Below are 23,652 nucleotides of genomic sequence, written 5' to 3' on the forward strand. Positions count from 1 at the left end.
CTTGCACGNCAGAGAGAGTAGGCAAGGTTTTAAAATATATGGAAGTGGTCAATTCTTTTGATGTTTTCGGAATTGCGTTTGAGTTTAAATACGATATTGGCAGAGTGAGCTGATGATTGCTTGAGTGCTGTCTAATGTTGCAATTGATTAGATATGAATTGTGACTGTGAGTATTGGAATTCTTTACAGGAGTTGTTTTGGTGGAAGTGTGCTATTTTAATGATGGCTTTTTGAAATTGATTGTTTTTAGAAGTGATAAGATATAGAACTGTGAGTATATATTGTATATGCCTTAATGATGGAGTTGTTTGTGGTGAGTGAATTGGTTATGATGTGAAAAGAGTGCGCTGGTGATTGAATTGACTAGGTGTGTTATTGATGTGATTTATATTATTATATTGAGCTGTTTGTATGCAGGCAATGTTGAAATTATATGTGTGAAAAGGGACTGTTGCGGCATGATTGTCCCTGATGTGCTGGTTTCAGGGACCACAAATTTAAACAGCACTCGCGCCGAGCGATGTTTCGTGCAAGCTATCAGGATCCTAACTTAGAACCATCAGCGGAATTTCGATGGCCGATAATGTGCTATGCGCAGGCCACGTATAGATCTACCTTAATTTTATAATGGGTTAATGCCATGGTGCACGACCATGCAATATGCTATCACCCGGGACTGTTTTGCCACTCGAACGGCCTTGCTTGAAAACACCTCGACTTATTCCTGTTAATTTGGAGGCCTAAGAGCAACATTGCCCGTGAACGGCAGTGAACTTTACTCCGCCTGGGGCATGCATTTGCAGTCTCGAACACGAAATTCTTTCCGATGCGATGACGCTTCGTTTTTCCGGTCTGTCGGCAGCAGCGGGGCCGGCTTAGCTTGCCTGTAGTCACCCAGATCCGCAATGCGAGTTCAAGCCAGCTCAGTGGATTCGAATTATCGTAGCCAGGAAACAGTGGAGCAGAAAAGGTCTTCTCTCTGTGTTGAATTCAATAGCTGTTAGGACCGAATATACTGATGTCTCACAATCAGTATATGAAATTGGTTTCAAATGTACTGCGTTGGTAAATTACAAACTTTATCTCGGTTTGAAAAACTGCAGATTGCTACCGCCGATTATATTGTTAATATATGTCAACCAACATCAAGAATTTGGCAAGAAATTATATGATAAAAAATTATTTTAATTTATATACCGAACTGATGCTAGGAATATCAACATTAGTATTATTTTCTTCGCTTCTCCAATTTAAGAAGCGAAAAACAATTGCAAAGTTAATTATTCTCAATATAAACTTCTCTCCTTGACCTCCTATGGGTCGCTGACCTCTTTTCTACCACGACATTGACCCTCAACCCTAAACTCCAAGAAAAGAGCAATAGTCGCGTCGCAAAGTTTGATCGACGGTGTCGGTGTGTTTGTAATTTAACTTGATACAGTAACCAAACGTCGGAAATTAAATGTTGAATTCGAGCGATCGTGTGAGATGTCAGGCGTCGCTGAAATGAACCAACTTTGCCAGGTAGAAAAATTTTTACGCCGATATTTTTTGCGTCAGGCTGTAACTGTTTTCGTGGCTATTAAAGATTTGTTAACTCAAAGTAACTTCATTAATGTTATTTTTCAGTAACTGTTTATTTCAGCAGACAACGTAGTATGTATCCTTAGTATCCTTAGTATACTTAGTATTTGTTTGGGACATAGCAGTCCCAGGCCACGATGGATCGCCGCCTCTGATTATCGTTCATCCGCCCTCATTTGGGCCACCTGATGCACGATGCTGTTGCTTGCTTCTCGCCGCTTGTAGTGTTGCAAGGGAGGTCGATCTGGGATTGTGCTCAGGAACACGTCTAGTTGTCTCTTGAAGGTCTCCTGAGTGAACTCCCCCTCTCTTAGATCCCTTGGTAGGGCGTTGAACAGCCTTGGTCCTGCCACGGAAAGTGATCCTTCCCGCAGGGATTGAAATCTGACTGCGGATCTGTTACGTAGGGGGGGGGGGATCTTGCACAGTCTCCCACTTCTCTCGTTGTGATATGTCTGAATCCTGAAGGTTTCGCTCCCGAAGTTTGGCACCTCATCTCTCGAAGTGTGGCTTCTCTCCATCGTTGAGACTGTTTACTAAGCTACTTAAACAAGCAGTCCTATAATTTAGAGACCCAACGTCGACGAGAGGAGATGGAAACACAGTTCACCAGATTATTTCTTCTAACTTGTTTCATCTTTCGAACCATGACGATGACGTATGGTCAATAACGTTTTCAAAACATCAATGAATCAGTTCCCAAATGAATTAAAATCGAGTTCAAGACGCCTAATTTAATATGCAATTGGATTTTCTTTAGGCATGGCTGTAAATTTCTGAAAACACCTCGAGCGCTACCGTCTGAACACAGAGCACTTTCTTCCAGTAATCGTGCTCAATAGAAACTATTGTTGTAAGCGAAAGCCGAGGTAACTCATCAAGAGCTTTATTCAACAAGAACGCAACATCCTGGAACAAAATAACACTACTATAAAACAGGATAACGGTAACGTAATAAGAATATATTCATATGTAACGGTCTTGCTCATAACGAAACTGTTTACAGAATACTTACAAGGAGAACAATAGCTCTAGGTCTTGAACGTACAAGAGCCGAGTCAATGCTAACAATGGCCACTAGTTCTAGAGCGAAGTAACTTACTAGTAGGAACTATAGTACGGAATACTAGGTACATGTGGGCGCTACAACAGAAATTTCATGACAATCATCTCGCAGTGGCCGCCAGAATGTGTCGCACTGAAGTCAATAAGAGGCTGTCCAAAGAGCAACCGAATCCAGGATCGAAACAAAGCGTCTGTTGACACCGTCACCGTTGAGCAACATGGCGTTGATCATTACCGACATGGAATGTCAATTAGTTTGAAATTATTTGGTGATTGCATCACTGGTCCGTAGCAGTTAGGTATTTACAGCAATTAGTGTAACTTAGCAGTTTCTGAAATTAGCTTTGAAACGGCCATGGCAAATAGCAGTTAAATTGTCGTAACTATCAGCAGACTAGCAGTTATGACAAATAGAAGTCATATATTCGTAGTAAGGTGCAGTAAAATAGTAATAGAAAGCATAATTCAAGCAAAAATTGTAAGGAGAATTCATATTGCCGTAAAAATTACGAGTCAAACAGCCATAGCAGGTAGCAAGCGAATTGGTTAACGAAGGAACTGCGGAATATCTGTTAAAAATTATTGGTCTGGTAGCCTTATTATTATTATTATTATTATCCTGATATAATTTGAACGAGATTAGCCATTGCAAGTTGTGGCCATTCGCCAGAACAATTAAGATTCTATAGTAGTGATAGCAAAATGGAGCACAGTAGCCATAGCAAGTAGCTTTAAGTTGTCATGACAAGCAGTATTAACAGATAAGATAGGTGAGTATAAAATAGCCACAGTAAGAAGAACTTAATTAAGTGGTCTTAGGAATGAGCAGTCAAGCAGCCATGACAAGTAGCAAATCTGTTACTTATGCCCCAGTAGCAGTCCAGTAGCCATATCAAGTATCAGTCCAGTAGCCATATCAAGTAGCAGGCCAGTAGCCATATCAAGTAGCAGGCCAGTAGCCATATCACGTAGCAGGCCAGTAGCCATACCAAGTATCAAACCAGTAGCCATACCAAGTATCAAACCAGTAGCCACGTCAAATAACAAACCAGTAGCCATATCAAGTAGCAGACAAATAGCCACTTCAAATAACAAACCAGTAAGCGCAGCAGTATAGCAGCAGCCACCACATGCAGCCCAGCTCTCCCCGTCGTGACTTCCACGACATTTAACAGCAGCGTCTCCCAGCAGCGAATCCCGCACCAGCGCCGGCAACTGAGCGGAAATTTGCCGGAGACACAAACTTGTGACGAGCCTCTCCGTGCGCTCTATTTCTGATGCAGTTTATGCGTTCATGCGCCTCATGACATTGAAATCCAGCAACAATAAGCGTATCCAATGTCGTAAGTTAGTTCGTATCTGTATGTTAGTTTTTATATGTCGAATTAAATATTTTCGAATGAGAATTGAATATTTTCGAATGATAATTGAATATTATTACAAGAGAGTTGAATATTTTTGAATGAGAATTGAATATTTTCAAATAAATACAAAGATTGAATAAAGAGAATTGAATATTTTTGGAATTTTTCGATACATGGCACCATTAAAAACAAGCACTGAAGAACTAAGTGGTAGTTATTCAGTGAACAAATTTCATGTTCAGGTGAAGCAGTGGGTTAAAAAATTTTTTAGGTATTATTTGGCTATTAAAATGACGCGTTCAATACATTTAATTCAGCTAACAATATTCCATTCGAAAAATTAACCCTTCCACACGATTGCAGTACCGTCAACTGGGGTGACTTCGAAGTCATCCCTGGTGGCCGAAGTCACCCCAGTTGACGGTAATGTTCTGTAGCTACACCGGCTTCTTGAGACAGTTCCTTTATACCAATACTGTGCAAGACTCGGTAGGTCCTACAGTCTCCGTTAATTAACTTTTTCGCGAAACACATAAATTCTGGGGAGCCGAGAAAGCCAAACGATGTCACTCAAGCCCAGAAGCGGCGATATTTACAAGCCTGCTCCGGAAACCACGACCCGAAGAAACCTTCTGTAGCAGAATACTGAGGAAAACACAAACCAAGAAATCACTTATTAAATTCAACATGGAATTCTAATGCTTATAATGAAAAAAGTAGTGCAACTTAAGAAGTAGATTTACTTCATCGACTTGAATTCGAATGTTTTCATCGCGTAGTAATTTGTTTGCACCGCCTAAAATACATTTGGCCTTTATGCATTCGTCTTCATTAAACCACAGACAAAGTGAGACAATTCTAATGCATGGCCCATCATGTGCAGCCTTCATGCTGATATACAGCCTTGTCAGAGACACGAGCAGCCTTCGTGCTGATATACAGCCTTGTCAGAGACACGAGCAGCCTTCGTGCTGATACATCCTCGTCAGAGACACTAACAGCTTTCGTGCTGATACATCCTCGTCAGAGACACGAGCAGCCTTTGTGCTGATATTCATCCTCGTCAGAGGCATGAGTCGCTTTCATGATGACACATTCTCGTGAGAGCGACATATTTCATCGAAACATATTATACACATCGTATCAGAATCGAAACCAGATTAAAAAATAGTTTAAAGTATATATCTACATCATTTATAACTGTAAAACATTTTGGTTAAGTGGTGCATTGTTCAATCACGTTCAACACGGACGTTTTAATTTTTTTTGTTTCGCAAATGATGATAGAAGCAGATGCAACTAAAAAATTTTAGAGAACTATTGTTTACAAATCGAGGAAACTTTCTCTCCAGAAGTTGGACGATGAATCAACTTCAATTAAATATTCATTCGGCATCATTTGCCTGCTGGGATGCAAAGAAAATATACCGAGTTTCGTTCAAAAATAGTTTATAGCCTTCGCAGATGTTTAGTTGATAAACTTTTTTAGTTCAGTAAATGTTTTCAAGTTCCTGAAGCAAGTCGTACGTTAGCAAAAATATGGTCGGTCATGTCAAGCTTGTCTTCTGCCACAAATGTCGTTTCCGTCAAGCAATCGCCCCGTAAAACTCGTTTCCATAACGACACTGCATGACTCCCAAGCTTAATAACTTGAACGAAATATGGCCTGAAAAAAATATTTTCCTTCCAATCTGATCCAAACAAATTGAAAATTTTTTACGCAATGGGTTTAACTGTAACGTTGAAGAAAATTAATTTATCGACGTTTCGCGAAATTAACCTTTAATTTTCCCAGAAGTTATATGTTTATGACAAGTATTTTTTTCAAGCTTCCGATCCAATTAACGTCAACTGCACTCAGTCTAAAACGTTTGGCGTTCCGATCACATTTTTATACACCGTATTATCGAAATATTCTCATAGATTTTTTGCGCTTTCTAAATCGCTTCTGTGGGCGTTAATGGCACGAACTTGTTTCTGATGAGCTTTATGAGGAAACTCTTTGAAAGCTTGTGGCGATTTTCCCTCTGAAATATGACATTAAATGTTTGGAATTCACTCAAGAAAAAAAGCAGAAAGAACCAAATAAAAAAAAGTAAACGAATTAGAAGTTAAGAAGTAATGAATTTTAGTAAAAGTATGAGGCCTTATTTGACGAATTGAAATTATAATCCAGTCCCAAATGTCTACTTTAAAGTATTAGATTTTGGATAAGTTTACTTAAGATAAGATTTAGATAAGTTTACTTAAATGTGGAATGCACATATGTGAATCGGTTTCTCTCCTTCAATTTTATTCAGTATACATGACAGACAGAGGAACAGTATACATGTGTGTATCCTGTATACGTGACAGACGTTCCTTCATACATAGGAAAACACAAGCATGGATTATTCATGAAATACTCTCAAAGTTTTTGGTAAGTTTTAGCGTATCAGAACTTTTCGAATTCCCAACTATAACTGAAGCTTGTATCATGTGACCATCTTTGTTGGCTTGGCCACAGACTCGATTTCGTTCTCATTTTGAGAGTTGCCATTTATGTTCATATATATTGTCTTCGTTATACTCCCGTGAAGTTTCTTTATACTTCCTTTAAGTTAAAGTAAGTTCTTGCAAGTCTTATAAACATACACATAAATTATTATAATTTAACTAATTTTTCTGCTCTACCATTTCAAGAATGCACCTACTAAATAGAAGTAATTATTGATTTGCCTTAGCAATATCAGAAAGAACCCCCTACCATGTATAATATTTTATTCTTCAAATTACGTCAAATTACGTGTAAACCGACAACGATTTTTGAACTATATATATGGTTATGATTTGACATTATGATTTGAGTCCTTCGTTGATTTTTTTGAAAATAGGTTTCTCATTGATTTGCACATATTATTTTAAAATTAATAATCCTATTTGGTATAGTGAATGACATCCTCATAAATCAGTGATTATGCAACACAGGTTGGATAATCACTATTAAATCCAACACTAATCTGCTAAAACGATCTAATTTTGATGTGATGACAGTATTAAATTGATCATGAATATGAATCATACAGAGCTATCAGAAATACGTATTCATTTCACGAATAAAAAATAAGAATTCGGAGAAAATAGCAGACGATCTGTGCTTCGAGCTTATCCGTCATTTGAGCGTCGCTCGAACAGCATTCGCGCAGCGTCTCCCATTTTTCGGTTGGTCTTCCGGTCGTCTTATATCAAACTTTGTCCATCAAAGTCTTGCTATCAGATGACTTCGAACTGATCTCCAAGCCTCGCTGACCAACGTCAACAAACTTTGCGAGGGTTATACTTACCATTATGCTCACATCATCGTTTGATTTCAACTCATCTTCCTCAGTGGACAGTCTCAACAAACTTATGTGCGTTGAACTAACTTACACGTTCCGATTTAATCGAACATTGAATTGTAAAATATAATGATATTCATATAATTTAGTATAATTATGCTTCTAAGCAATAATCGTATTATTTATAATTTCAATAATAATCTAAATGTGAATGGTAATATTGGCATTTATGCACATTTTTGCTGTAAATCATGTAATCGATCATCAAAGCTTATCGTTGCTTTGCAAGAATCCTTCTATATCTCAATTTCTCGCTCCTCTCTGAGCATTATCCAATGTTTTACTTGAACCCATCTTATTATCCGACGCCATTGCCAACATGACGGGAATGTTATGCTTGTCTCATAAAAGACTGCCGGCCATACAAGCACAACGTCGCCTGCTGGCATCATCTCATCAGGCAACGTAAGTTTTATTCCCGAGCAGGCATTCCTCTCCAACACGAGCGTACTTTTTGGACCTGTAATGAATTTTTGACGAGCTCTTAACCGTCATATATTAAGCTTGTCTTATAAGTGTGCGAGCGTCTTGAGCGAGCCATTATGCCTGAGACTTACCTCTGAAACATTGCTGTACATTGCATGTTTGCTGCGAAAGTGAACGCTTTTCTTGCATCGATCACATAAAGGAACGCTTCTGTTACAGGAATCCCCTGTAGTTCCATTACTTATTTAAAAAACCGTTAAAAAATGATCATTTTCCAAATAAATGACCGTATTGTGTTTATATTAGTTCCCGTAATTAGTATATAAGAGAGGGTATTTCTCCTACAGAGATCTACTTTCACTTCCATTACTTATCACGATTGACTTTTTATGATACATTTTCCCAATAGCGTTCCCAACTTACTACCATTTCTTCAAGCAATTATTGTGACTGGGACTTTTTGACTTTAGTGACTTTATTGTCCTTTCATCGATCTTTCGAGAAATAATCAATTGTGTTTCCCGGTATGAGAAACGAAATACAATTATATTTGATTTACCTACAACTGTACCCCATGCGAACTGAATCTTTTCGTGAACAATTAAGAATACAAAGATAATTATGAACACAGGATGTCACGATCCACTTAATAATTTTCGAGCTTATTAGTTTATTGGATATCATTTATTTAATAATACAATTGAGGTTTTTAGACAATTTCTGTTCTAGCTAATCTCGTAGAAGTTCGTCGAGTTTCAAAGTTATGCGATATTTTGTAAATGCAAGCAAATTGTTCCTTTAATCGGGATTTGCTAGTGAAACGAAGGAACTAAACTAAATTGTCAGGTGATCCTAGTCGTACATTAATGACGTCTTTACAGCTCTATTTCATGCTGCAAAACGTGTCGGACTTTGCAGATGGTCTAAATATTTCAAGTCGATGCAAGAGCTACAACAGATGATGGTTTTGAGCTATGTGATCATTGATCAGATATTTGATACATACGGGTAAAGACGGGTAAAGTTTATATGTCTGCTGACGAGCTGAAAGATCACAGAAAATGTTTTTCATCACCTATAACACGAAATTGAGTTATTTTCTTGAAGTGTTTATTCATTTAAATATTCTATAATCAATTGAAGGCCTCAACCTGCATTTTTTATTTCATTCTTTTTCTCATCTTGTCACCGAAAAATGTAAAGAATTTGAGCCTAATAAATAACTTTAAAGAAGGTCAGACGAGTCAACACTAACTTCTAACAAATCTGGGATAAATGAAAATATAGTGTTATGAGTCCAGTGCTATTCTAAATATACATGTAAAATTACGTTACAATTACGGTATTGAACACATTCTCTAAGTGAATTTACTTATTAAGCCTATTCATCATACGAAACACTTATAGTTAAGTACGTTTATCAATAATAAAATTAATTAACGCACTAGATGCTCGCGACTAGCTTGAACATTAAATTATTGTTGCTACTTCAAATAAGCCGAAATAATAATTCAAGCCGAAATAATATTTGCTACTTCATTAAGTAATCGTTAATAGGTTGGATTCCTCATACAATTTTTTTTATATACGAACAAAACTTTTATTTGAACTCCAAACGTTTTTCTACCTGGAAGATGGAGCTCCTTTATCATTAGTTTTTAATTGAAGGAAAATCTCATCGACTGATATTTTTAGTTTAACGTTATTATCAAAACAGGACGGATATAGCGACGTAATTCTCAACATGGACGTTTATAACATATAATATATTTCTCAAATTTTTAAAGTTAAGTTAATACAATTTATTGTAACTCTTACGGAAGACGCAGATGCTAAACTTATTTAACTTTAATTGATTTCCGCTTTACGTTGCAACTAAAACCCTACTTTTATATTGGTTAATGTTAACAGTGCATGAGATTTGCCCAAACCATTGCTGTCATTATAATAATCAGACAACAATCATGTTGTGGTAATAATTATCATAAATCTTTATGTTTTATAGATGACTAAGCTTGGATTGAGAAATACAAGGATTCGAAGTCGATTTAGAAAATCGACACAATACCGAATAGCGCAAAGGAAGCTCAAGGTTTGAATCCGATCCGATTTTATTACTGACATTCCTGGTGGATGCCAGCGTTGAGCATCCAGAACTTTTGCGACGAGATGCGCTGACATTCTGCGGTTTCTGCGTGACATCGGCGCTGAGTTGATCAGAGGGAACATTGGTGTCCATGTGGAGAGATCGTCGCGACGATCGTAAGTGATGCGATGATCTACTGCCCAACAAGTACTGTACAGATCTACGATCTGGTGGACCTCGATCATGTATCGGTTCCTTTTTCCTCAAGATCGGTGGTAAGGAATTTTTCGTAACAAAGTCATCGAGCACATTGTTGATGGTAAGATTCAGAGAAACTTTTTTACAACCATTTTTGGTCGTCGTGGAATTTGATGTTTCATGATTCTCAGGCAAAGGATTTTTCTGAACATGAACGGAAGAATCTTTACATGAATTTAGGATTCCTTCAGACGATCTCTTTTTGAGAGCGCCATGAGGTTCCAGAGATGCCAATCCCTGAAAGCTTAGTCTATTTTTCAGCAAAGGTGGGAAATTTTGCTGACTTGGCGACACAATAACAGTTTGCACCTGAGCTGCATCACACACTTTTGTCCATAAAGACAATTCATTATTTCTTTCATGCAAATCTTCTCGAGATTTTATCTTACGTTCCATGCATTCCATGTTTTCCATTCCTACAGACCTCATATTAAGTCGATTCTCCGGAGCTGCTGGAAACTCCGCCAGGGTTCGCTGATTGAAGGCCATATTCAGAAAATTATTTTCGTGCTGTGAGATGCCATCAAGAGTTTGGTTGAACAAAAAGTTGGTGGGTAGTTGCTTCTGTTTCTCGTTTACCAGGACAAGTTCGACGACGTCTTTAGCTTTCGGAAGGTCATGAGGTTTATTATTTTTGATATAATTTTGCGTAGTTATTATCTCGGAACCTATGTCTTCTGGAGATTTGTTGGACATGACACTGGCTGGTTGTTGCCCTTGATTTTTATTTTTACTGTCAGTTTTAGTTTCCAGGTTTGTTTGAAGGTCCGGAACCTGAGGCGCTAGCGTCCTCGCTGGCACTCGCACCAGAGGCATCACCGCTGCCCCTGCCAGTCCGCTCAGCGCTGTTTTCTGTTGGTTACAAAATTAACAAATACAAATTAAATAGAGTTTCTGTTAGGCATTAAATTATGAATGGAAGCGGTGTTCTGTTCATCATAAAATTACGCATTAATTTTTTTTATTAAATTAAATATAAAATATTCTTTCTGTCAAGCATGAAATTACTCATTGTAGCCGTTTTCTGTTCGTTGTAAGTTAAAAACTAAATCTCTGTGGTGCCAAATATTTTAATAACTCTCAAGAAGCTATTGCTGTTCAAATTTCGCGGGCCTGAATAAACCCAGCAAATATTGGTCAAATTCAGCTCAATGGTAACTTTTGTTACACGTTTATTCACGCTTGACCATCAGGCCCTGAAACAGAAACTTTTCTATAGTTCCCGAAATTAAAATATTTTCCTCTAGTCCGTCTCCAGCCGTGGCAGCGAACAACTTGCGCGGTAGGCAAAGAAGACATGAGTAAAAAATAACTAAACCTTGAGCTTTGCGCTAAGATGTTTTTAACTGAGGGATAAGATTTCGTTAGCTGAGGGCCGAGATGCCTTTAGCTGAGGAATGTGACATATTTAGCTGAGGGCTAAAATGCCTTTGGCTGAGGGATAAGAAGCCTTTAGCTAATGGATAAGATGTTTTTTGTTGAGGGATAAGATTTCATGAGATCCCTTTAGCTGAGGGATGAAACCTCTTTACCCGAAGGATAAATGCCTTTAGCTGAGGGAAAAGATGCCTTTATCTAAAGGATAAGATGTCTTTAAATGAAGGCTAAGATGTCGATGTCTTTAGCTGATGGCTAAGATCATTTCAGCTTCAAGCAACAAAGATGGCTACAAGCAAAGGACCGACCCAAACCAAGTCTCGGCGCAGGATCCGGAAGAGATTTTAGAGGCGCTCCATTTATCAATTTCGAGCATCATTACTTGCGGCTTCGATGGCCTTCACAGACACCAATTAATTACGCGGCTAAACTATATGCCTTCAGCGCTGCCTTCACTGTCTGTGTGAGCTTCAGCGTAAATATATGCCGAATAAGGCGCGAACAATGCAATAAATCTCATGCTGAACGGTCGCAATAAATCTCATGCTGCTATGGTCGCTTATTACTTTACGCTCAATACTTATGTCAAACTCAAACTTCACGAAGATTTGCATGCACTACTGACTGTGAATTTTATTATACCCTTAATCAATAGGCCTTTAGTTGTATGAACGGCCACACATTGCATTCATATTAAACCCTATAACGAGGAAACTAAATCATCATCAATGGTCATCTAAGCCTTCGAGTTCGAGGAAATAAATATTGTATCCACAGGTTTGCCTAAAATAACAAATAATTCAAAGTGTAACTAAATCTGGTGAGTCACGATCCATCTTCTGGCTACATGCCAATCGAAGTCTACGTGAAAGATCAAATGACTTCGTAGATTTGAGTCGAAAATTTCTAGATCTAGGAAATGGTTTCGTCAAAACGCTGGGTTAAATATTGCAAGAGTTTTGCTTCGAGAATCGTTTGATTTCCAAATGGAAGTTTAATGTTGCCCCCAAGCCATGGTTGATTCATTTCAAAATGTAAGTATTTTGAGTAATACAACGATTCAGCCATGAAGAACATATTTATGCTCAATAAATTATTTAAATATTCTGCTCATTTAAATAAACGAGCAGAAATTTATTTCACTCCATTTGATGACGAATATTAATGATTATAACTGACAAAAAATGTATATAATGGCATACAGGAATATTAATATATCAAGCTTCATATTATACAAATTAAAATCATCTATTTTCATCGTCAATGGACAAGCGTGTTATTTGGGATTTGCTAGACTCGTCCCTTCAGTTGATGCTTTTAAGCAACAAATTTTCGTTCTCAAAGAGCAACACCAATGGCATTGAATCGCTCAATTTGGGTCGAGAATTTCCCAAGAAAAACATTCCACGCGGTCTACGCCGATGCATTCCTTGGCATCGGCCGCAGCAGAAACCGATGTTGTGAGACATGGCACTCGATGTAGGAATTTATCTCCTTCAAAAGTCCTGTTGAAGTTACAAGAAATAGAGAAAAGGAGGCCGTTATTTTGAAAAATGGGCTGGCTAATGCTGGGACTTCCTAGAGTTTTACATCATTTCTGAACCGTTATGGATGTTCGTCCCACACAAGAAAAACATCAAGTCAAAAAATGATAGGCCATTTAATTTGAAAAATTTGGTTCGGGTGGAAAAAGAAGAAATTAATATTGAAATTTAACCATAGCGTCGAATTAGAACAATCAACTCTAAATGTGTTCGTTATGTCCAAAAGGTAATAATAATGAATCATTTATGATTTATAATTAGCCTACTACAATATTCGCATCAAGGAGGTTACCGTAAAGAATTTTCAGGCGATCTTACGCCTTGACGTTACTTTTAAACGCTTTTTCAAACTACACTCGCCGATGCGTAGCTCCGTAAATTGAATAAAAATCAGTATATTATAATATGCATAACTATGTAACAGGCAAATAAATGTAAAAGTATAAGTTAATGGAAGTACTCACTTTAGCCGGTAGCTTCTTGTTCGGACAACACCTTTGCCTGCGGAACATTAATGCCATTAAAAGAAAACCTATAATAAGAATAAACAACTTACTTAAAGATTATCAAATAAAAATGTGGAACATGCAATGTTGAAAAAAATTATTATCATAACTAGTGATTCCTTTTAGACGTCATTCAAACTAAAAAATTCTTCACACTCTTATGGATTGAATATAATACACTGAATTTAAATTATTTTATCAGATATTTAGAAAATTTGAGTAGTCATGCCAATTTTACACCGAACAAACAATAAAATTCTCAATAAAATACATTCGTTCCACCGATTCAGACTAACGCAGCAAATGTTCGCCTACACAAATGCAATCTTTGCACGGAACTATAATTTTTATAACTTATCATTCCGCGAAATTTTCATGGAAAGCCTGATAATATTCCGTCCATAAAAAAGCAAGAAAATATAACCACAATGAATACAATAAACTAAGTCTCAGTATAACCAGACTTTACAGTCAATTTGCGTAACCGAAATGCAATTGGCGATAAAAGCCTCCCAGAGATTACGATGTTCATCCATGCAAATAACCTGCAGAATAAAATTGCCTCTATGTTTTACCGTCCATTGACGTAATTGAGCTACTGTATAACATACATTGTTCTTTAATATTCTGATATTGGCGAGCACAACTGCGCTCTCGCCTCGCCAATATTGCTTGTGCTGCGTCCTTCTTTTGTCTTCTGAATATAGCGACGAACTTTAATTTCAATGAATGAGTTTACAGTCTTAGATGCCGAACATTTAATCAACTCACTGCCACAGCAGAGAAAGCATTCGAAAGCTTCCTGTTTTTTTTTTCTACTCAGGGTTATAGAGAAAAACGCAAGCAGGCGGTCAGTTTATACGGAGTTTCTATTTCACTATCACAATAACTGACTTTTGGATTGCCGTGCCTGAGTGAAGACTGTAAAGAGGAACTGCTGTCTGCTGCCTAGATTGCTTCGGAATAATTTTGCACTTGGAAAATAAAGTGGTTGACTCGTCTTTCACTGTAATAGAGTTTTCAGTGTTTGAATTTAATACTCACTCGTTCTTGAATTTAATACTCACTCGATGTAGTTTCAACTGCCTTCTTACAATTACCTTTAATTTGAGAACAAGCTCAATGTTCAAAAGCGTACATGTTCGCATGGCGTATCAGAACACATGCATACAAAGGGCAGGCATGCACTTGGCGTATTAGCTCACATTTTCACAACGCGTCTTGTGCTCACACAAAACTTATTATATCACTCGATCAAAACACGTATTGGCTCACACATAGAGTGTTGAATCACACATTCACAATTTGTTTTTGTTCACACACAGCATATCAGCTCACAAGTTCACAACGCACGCACGAGCACACACACAATATATGAAGGCAGGCTCGGGTTGCGATGGCAGAGGTGAAGCTAAGCTACGTCGTTGGCCGGACGTCTTCCAAGCCATTAATTCGAACGTTTAGATGGAGGGATCATTTCGAGGGGGCTGGGGAATTAATGCTGCTTGAGGCGAGCTCGGGCTGTGATGAGTGGGGCATTGAGAGGTGTTGTGTTTGTGGTGTTGAATACAGTGTAGAATTGTATGGTCTTGCGCACAGTTATAATTATTATAATGATTTGCATTATCAATTATGGCGTGTGTGATTTGGCATTTTAGATAACGTTGAGCACGGCGTAATGGTTAATGGTGCGACTGGTGATGCCAGTATTGTTGTGAGTTGATTCATCAATGGTATGAACGCTGGGCGAGTGGTGTGGAAGAGCATGAGTTCCAGATACCAATTTTCTAAGTTACGACGAATGTACAGCAAATGGTATGAATTTATTGCAATGGATAAACTCGGGGGGCATGAAGCCTTCTCCGCTTTCATTTTCATTTCTAAGACCGTGAAGATAACAGGCGAGTAAATCATATAACTTATCGATACACAATAAAGTGTCACACTGAAACCACACCGAAGGAAATAAATAGGCATTTATCGGCGTGTATTGAATACTGCCGAAATGATCTACTGTATTTTTTCATGCTCAAGATAGACATGAATACTTGCTGCGACAACTCACTTGACAGTGAGATACGTTCCTGAATTCAACCATGGATAAAACATGTTAATCCGCGGAGCATGGCATTTCCTTTCTGTTGACTCTCATCTAAATGCAAAGGCTGCCTCGTCGCCACCCAGCCTGTTTGCACGTCACCGAGAATTTACCCGAAGATCTTGAGCAACCAAAGTGGAATCCTGACTGTGCTCCGCAGATATTTACGGTGAACGCAGTTTTACAGCTCACTGGCAAACTCAGCGGCCAGATATCCAGTTTCAGTCGTCGGAATGTTTGCGTCGAACTAAATTTTTAGATAAACTGGAATATTCATATCAACTAAAATGTCCCTTCGCGTTGCATTGCTCAAAATGATCTCCATTGTTATAATATAAATATATTCGATATTGAAATGTATGTCAACGATTAAAAGAATAGTCTGAATAATATAAAAATATTAAATAAAAAAAATCTAATGTGGTAATAATGTAAAAATCTTAATCTAATATGAATAAAAAACTGAATAGCATCATTAAGCTGAATAGAATGTTCCCGTCAAAATGAAAAGAATTGCCACGACAAAATAAACAGAATTATTTCTCCCTGAATTTTAGGGCTCCACAACACCGCATTCGTTCAATACATGAGATTTGATATACGCTTCGGATTTTCATTCTGCCTCAAACGTAATTTTCACTTCGAGGAATGAGCTCTGCTAGGAAATATTATGAAGCTATTGGACCATCGATTATTGGCTAAAGCATTCAGTGGCCCCGAAAGAAAATGTCCCTCGCGAGATGCGCATTTCATTCGAAATCATTAAACTTACCGACGTCGGAATTTTTTCTGAATTATAGGTCAGGAAGAAATATCCTTTACGATTTATATGATTTCATACGATTATTTTATTCGATTAAATTTTCGTCAATTGAGTGGACAGGCTGCCAGTTGTTATAAACCAACAAGTTAACACAGTGTTGCCCAGAATGTATATACTGCAATAGGGACTTTATTTAAGTGACACCGAACATACGTTTTTAATTTTGAAAAATATTAGACCCTAAATTTCTGATGATTTTTATTCATGTTCAAATTCTTATTAAATACAGTTCCAATTTTCCTGTCTCAGCTTTACGGGGGTTCCAGGTTTAAAAACTGAAAATGATGTAGGTCGAGGTAATAAAACTGTAAGATTTTCATCCCAAGTACACACTTAAACAACTCCTACATATTTACCGCACTGAGCTTCGAAGCAATCGAGATAACATGACTAAATCGTAAAAGAGTTGTAAATAATTATAGGGGCATTAGATTCGGGATTATTAAATTGATAATAATAATAAAATAATGAAAGGGAATAGGTGAGCGTGGATATTCAATGAGGTTTGAATTATTCTTAAATTGAAGGGTTAGGGTAGAAACGAGGTAGTAATGGCCGTTATCAAAGATTATAAACAAGCGTACGTATCTAAAGAGGTTCATTTAATACGCAATCATCGTATTAATCACCCGAGGTTGCAGAACACGTGGGTGGAGAAGAGGCAGTAATAACTGTTGTCAAAGATTATAAACAAGCGTAGATATTGAATGGGGTTCACTAGAATGCTCCACCCTAGATTGCTCAACGAATTAGCAACTGTCCTGGCCGGCCCTTTAACAGTATTAACAGAAGACTTGCGTGGAAAAAGATCTTGGAGTTTATGTCGACGAGGAGCTAAAATTTTATAGGCATATTGAAACGCAAGTTAATACATCCAATAAACTGCTTGGGCTGATCAGACGCTCCTATGAGTACCTAGATAAAGAAATGATGAAGCTGTTGTTCACCTCTGTCGTGCTCCCGAACCTAGAGTTTGGAAACGTTGTGTGGTCACCGAGACTTGAAAAGGACAAAAATTTAGTTGAGAGTGTTCAAAGACGTGCAACAAGGATAATCCCAGGATTAAAGGGCAAGTCTTATGAAGAAAGATTGAAGATTATGAAGCTTCCCAGTCGTCGCCTGCGTGGTGACCTCATTGAAGTATACAAGTATCCTCATGGTTTGTACAAGGTCCCAGAAGGATTACTAGAATTTGAAACAAGAACCAACACCAGAGGCCGCAACTATAAACTAAAAAAACTGCGGTGCAACTTATCCACGCGACAACATTTCTTCTCGCTTCGAGTCACTGACATGTGGAACAGCCTCCCTGAAGATATTGTTGACGCTCCGAGTATGAACGCGTTCAAGAACAGACTAGACAAGGCCATGCATGAGCATATGTTTAGTCTTAAAATGCCTCGTACCCAACGGAACAACTGATATCTAGAAGCGATTTTTAATCTACCGTCCGTTGAAAAGATCTGATCAAAAGGCCAGTCTAGTCAAGAAAAGTACAAGAATCGGCGACAGGCCTATCCAGGCCTATTCTTCAATGCCGAAGATACTATACTATACTATACTATACTATACTATACTATACTACTATACTATACCTGAGGTTGCGGCACACGTGGGTGGAGAAGAGGCAGTAGATGACTGTTGTCAAAGATTATAAAAATATTATAAACAAGCGTAGTTATTGAATGAGGTTCACTGTACCTGAGGTTGCGACACACGTGGGTGGAGAAGAGGCAGTAATGACTGTTGTAAAAGACTATAAAAAGATTATGAACAAGCGTAGTTATGGAATAAAGTTCACTGAACCTGAGGTACAGTGAATCTGAGGTACCCACGCGGCACGCGTGGGTAGAGAAGAGGCAGTAATGACTGTTGTCAAAGTCCAAAGATTATAAAAGATTATAAACAAGCGTAGTTATTGAATAAGGTTCACTATACCTGATGTTGCGGCACACGTGGGTGGAGAAGAGGCAGTAGATGACGGGGTTGGCGGCGGAGTTGAGGGGAGCCAAGGACTGGATGAAGGTAGCGAGCGCCATGTTCTTGGGAGTTCGTGGCACGTAACCGAACACTTGCAGCAAGTCGAACACGATGTACGGCGACCAGCAGATGATGAACACTGTCGGTGTGAATAGGTATAGTTGAAGATGGATTATAATTTGAATGTATTACAAGAGTCATGTATTTGAGGTACCGTATTGGTAAGAGAACCATTTCCAGGGGGCGGGAGAGAAGTGCGATTTTCAGGCGATGAACATCAAAATTTCAACGGGAAAGAAAGTATTAGATTCATAATTAATATCATTATTATTTAAGTTCTTATTGAAAAATAGGCTTCTGACACTAAATCTAAACATCGGATAAAGAGAAAACACTTGGTATTTTTCAGGCGCAACACGTGGACTGTAATAACTCCAACAAAATAAAAATAAAATTTTGAATTGTACAATTGAATGATATAATGGCAATAGCCAAGATATTAAACAAAACTTACTGTTAAAGATAAAGATTGAGCGTGAAAGCTTCCACAATTATTCATGCCTCTGAAACTTGAACACTATAAATCATCATTTAGTATTCTAGCCTCGGAAATGTTCCTTCAAATCTTCATTAATAATTTCCTTCAATTTTTCATTAATAATAATAAATTAACTTCATCCCAAATAATGTCGATGTAATAATATGTAATAATGTAATAGTTCAATAAAAAATGAAAATATTGAGATTTTTTCAAATACATGGCAAGTGGCATAACTTAAAGCAGTCCATTTTTAGCGCATTTTCTCATTTATGGAAAAAATGCACTATTGTGCTCGCCATGTCCGTCTGTCCGTCCGTCTGTCCGTCCGTCTGTCCGTGACCTCAAGTTTTCGTCGACGAGAAAATGCGCTTTCTGTCACTCACTGCAGTGAGTACTGAGTTATATTTTCGCGTGTTACGGAGGGTACGGAAACAAGACTTGCATTTATCCTCTATAATGACAGACACATGTACGTGGATTGCAGTCTTCATCCTCCGGGAATGGAATGAATCACGCCAAAGGCCCACCGGGCAATTGTTGCGAATGGCAGTTACGGACGTACGAGTAACGAGCGAGGACGGTCTCTGCGGACGCTTCGTATCAACGATTCCGGTGTCAGGTACGATGGGATAATATACAATGCATAACAACACATCTCTGGGTTATCTTCGGTGAGTTATGCGATGTGAATAAATTCCTTACATGAAATACTTGCGACAATCACGGTGAGTTTATGATTGGTGAAAGACATAAAAGATCTCATGGAGGATTGTCACGACAAACTCTTGACGTCGGAGAGCTCCAAACGAAACACGGATTTGAAATAATCGGTTGAGTTAACGGAATCTCAAGGAGCAGTGGGCGGTACAGACCATGCCAAAACCTAGGGCTGGAAACATCACCACAAAACACGCCCGTAAAATCTCTCTTCCGAGGTCGATCGTGAGCTTCGGGGAAGAAAATGGAAACAAAAACTGTGAAATAAAATATGAAGTAAAAAAATCACCCCACCGACCATAAAACGACGACTTTCCAAGATCCTCGACAAGCGGGCCTCGTATTAAACTCGTCGTCGTTCCGTGTAATAAGATCCGTGCAGCTTCTTTGGCCTGAATTTCCCGTCCTAATGGAAACGTGGATTTGTAAATAAACGATACAAAACTCTTCATCGTCGAATAGATTGGAAACGAAAGAATATTCTTCAGAAATTTTTAGACACGGATTATTTATCGTAAAATTTACCCGAGTGATTCTTTTGAGGTTTCTGGGAATGTACGCGAGATTTTCTCTCTGACTCACGACTCCTCTGAGCACGTGGAATAGTTTTTATCAGAAAATCAGAAACTTGTACGTATTTATTAAAATTCTGACAAAACTCAAGTGCTAATCGGATTTCCCTAGAGATAAAAATCTTTGAAAGACTAATGCAATACAATAGCAATATTTTCTTGACAAATAAAAGCACGCAACTAACCCATTAAATTTAGCTGTAGTCCTGAATTCCTAGACCGGTATTTCATCGTTTAGACTTTGTCTTGCGTCACTATTGGGAAGCATTGCAGTTGTTCTCACATTATCATCAGGAACGCAGGTTCTATTAAAATAACGTGCAGAAAATTAACTGGCACAGGAAATTCCTTTGACATTAACTCACGAAAATTATCACGAAAATTCGAGAATGATTATTATTCACAGGTATAATTCATGAACAAAGATCAACACACGTTGAATTTTAGTCACATTTATTTCTTGTGTATCGATTGATTAATTTTTTTACTTCTTGAGGGTTTCCAGATGGTAGTCGAAGTCGATTGTCAGCATCACGGATAACGAATAGGAGCAACAAATATTTCAGATTAATGAAGAATATAAAAGTAAGTTTTGTGTCTGAACCGCAATGAAAATGTTGGAGGATTTTTACAACAGGATACTGGCATACTGGATATAGTATAACATCACTGATTCACTGTATACACCATAAATAATGCCAACGAAAACTTTTCAATGCAACGAAAAATGAAATGTTTAAATTTTGGCCGGAGCTCAAGCTTTCGTTATTCGTATTTCCTATCAACATATCCCATTAGTGCATATTTTTTTTCTACGCGTAAAATATAATGCGTCACATAATCAACAATAAACATGTACCGTTAATTTGCCTCCAGATTAGCCCTAAAAGATATCTTGTAGAGACGCACGCATGCAACTCACAGACACGATCATCATTGCACATATCAGCCTCGTCATAATTCTTGAGCTGCAGCCTCTTATCTCAGAAGTTCGTCCAGCGAATGCCTGTCAAATCTCCAACATTTAGTACGGCTTATCAGCAGTAAAGCGTGAGTATCTCGATATACGTACATGTATGTACAAGTGATCCCATAGAGGAAAGTCTAGGCTATAAAGTGAACTTCGGCTCGTCGTCTTCAGGAGATTCCGCTTTGTACCTCTCGTAAAGATATTTCTTAAGGGTGGAACTTCTCCTGGCGGCCTACATGCAAGAAATGCAAATGATCCCGGCTTAGCGGAGTCAAAATACAAGCTATAACACAACTGTCAAAATTCAAGAATTAAGCCATGCAGCCGCCATTACTGCTGGTAAACAAAGTTTCAGGACAACCGAAAACTTTGAAGCCCCCGATTGTGTTTTGTTATGTTTCGAGTGAAATTGTTTATGTTACCCATAAATTTGACATTCTCAACTCGCGTTTTAGACAATTACGTCTGCTAGTGGTAAATGTTGCAGATGGCATCTGTAGAATAACTTAATACTTCAAGTTTAAAATAATAATAATTGTTCATAGAGCAAGTTTTATGCCTATTATAGATTAGGAAAGAGTTAACTGACTATCATAAATGAAAAATACTTTAATTCATTTGATTTGAATTTTTAGTTACGGGCTTCTGAAGGCCAAATTCGGCATCTCTCAATCTTCCCGTACGGACCATCCCAAAAATACATAATTCTGTCAAAACACACATTCACCTGCCATATATGAGTTCACACATTTATTTCACCGGAGCCTCTGCCACTTGTTCCACGGTATGAAATGTGAAGAAGGTAAAGATATCAAATAATAATAAATATATAGTATCAAAATGTTGCTACTTAATTATAGGACAAAAATCCAACCTTTTCAGTGTCGATTACAATATCAGCATGAGTCTAAAAAAATTCGTTCGCGAATTATATGGAAGCCTTTGTGTTCTTTCTTGGGAGTGTTTTTAAGGCCATCAGTTTCCTTCGCGGAGAAGGTCGTCTTTTTTGATGGCCGCAATAGAGGTGCTTCATTCGCCAACGTCACTCGCGACCTCCGTAGTTTTGCCACTAAAAATGTAGACTTCGACTTCGAGAGCTTTTGAAAATTGGTCACCGTCTTCAAGGCCGAATTTTATAGTCTCCGTGATAGCATTTGATGACATTGTTTTCAAGCGAAGAGTTTTTGTGGCCGCCCTCGATGGACTTGGTCTTTGAATGTCGTCTGGCGCTACCGAGAATTATGAACTTCTTGCTGCAGTCCCTGGCACCCAGCAACCTCGTTTGTATGCGCGAGTCGGAGGAGTCGAGACACGTGGAACATGAGGAGTTCGGGGCTCTTTTGCATGGAAAGTTGTTGTCTCAGTTCCCTGGTGGTCCGAATAACTTAGAATTCAATTTAGAACAAACGAGGTGCGGACATGAGTCCGTTCCAGGTAACTGTTTGCCTTCGAGTATATAGCGTCTCGCGTGGGCCATCATTTTCATGCCTCGAGGCAGGGTTGGTTTACCCATACGTCTGGGAATTTTTCGCATTTTATACTAATGGTACAAACTTACGTCCTTACGGAATAGCACTGTTATCGTTATGAGTTAAAATGAAATTGCAATAATTTTCCGTTTATAATTTCAGAAAATTAATTTTTACATTGAAGTAAGAATCATTCAACTCACCTAAGACGATGACGAGAGTCATCTTGACGGTTTTTATCTTCGCCTTCGGGATGAGTCCGCGGGAGCTCGCTCTGCGCGAGTCTTCGTCGCACGTCGCGCGCATTGAGCTTCGCTCACCACCGTCTTCAGGAAGGTCATATATATATAAAACATTATTTTATTTTCATTACTGGTATGTGTGTGTGCGTTATTAAATTTTTTCGAACTATTCAATTTACTGGTATGTGTGTGTGCATTATTCAATTTTTTTCGCAATATTCAATGAAAAGAATAGTGATAAGAAAATAAAACAATGAATAAAGAAAAAAAACAGGAGAATACTTTAAAAAAAATAAAAGAAGAAATTTAAAATAATAAATGAGAGCGCAACAAACTCTGGCAAGATTGAGGTGCCGTAGCGGTGACGATGGCAGAGGCCGTCATGGGTCGCTGAGCGTTCATCATCAGTTTGCTTTTACTCCAGATGGTGAACACGATGGTGACGTAGCAGGCGCTTATCAGCAGACACGGTATGATGAAGACTGTGAGTGCCACTAGCACCATATACACCTGCCAGTGCCACGGCTCTGTCAGCCAGTTCCAGCACTGCAACTCGCCTGACAACACAATTTTAATTGTATAGTAAAATTTACAAAATTAGTTTTTTGTGCACTATTCAACATGAATTATATTGAGATCGTGAGGATGTTGAC

General features: G+C 38.2%; 1 protein-coding gene across 1 annotated transcript in view; it reads right to left on the reverse strand.

The window, feature by feature from the left end:
* Positions 1-9,112: 9,112 nt before the first annotated feature.
* The window catches only part of LOC108666672, a 37,450-nt gene continuing 22,910 nt past the window's right edge, over positions 9,113-23,652 (reverse strand). Inside the window, exons 6-10 of the mRNA XM_047883134.1 lie at positions 23,335-23,556; positions 22,961-23,083; positions 18,447-18,627; positions 13,546-13,582; positions 9,113-11,012 (exon numbers count right to left, since the gene is read on the reverse strand). Of these exons, the coding sequence (XP_047739090.1) occupies positions 9,816-11,012; positions 13,546-13,582; positions 18,447-18,627; positions 22,961-23,083; positions 23,335-23,556 (1,760 nt within the window). The 3' untranslated portion in view covers positions 9,113-9,815. The remainder of the gene's footprint in view (positions 11,013-13,545; positions 13,583-18,446; positions 18,628-22,960; positions 23,084-23,334; positions 23,557-23,652) is intronic.

The sequence above is a fragment of the Hyalella azteca genome, unplaced genomic scaffold (assembly GCF_000764305.2).
Source record: "Hyalella azteca isolate HAZT.00-mixed unplaced genomic scaffold, Hazt_2.0.2 contig12078, whole genome shotgun sequence".
Taxonomy (NCBI): Eukaryota; Metazoa; Arthropoda; class Malacostraca; order Amphipoda; family Hyalellidae; genus Hyalella; species Hyalella azteca.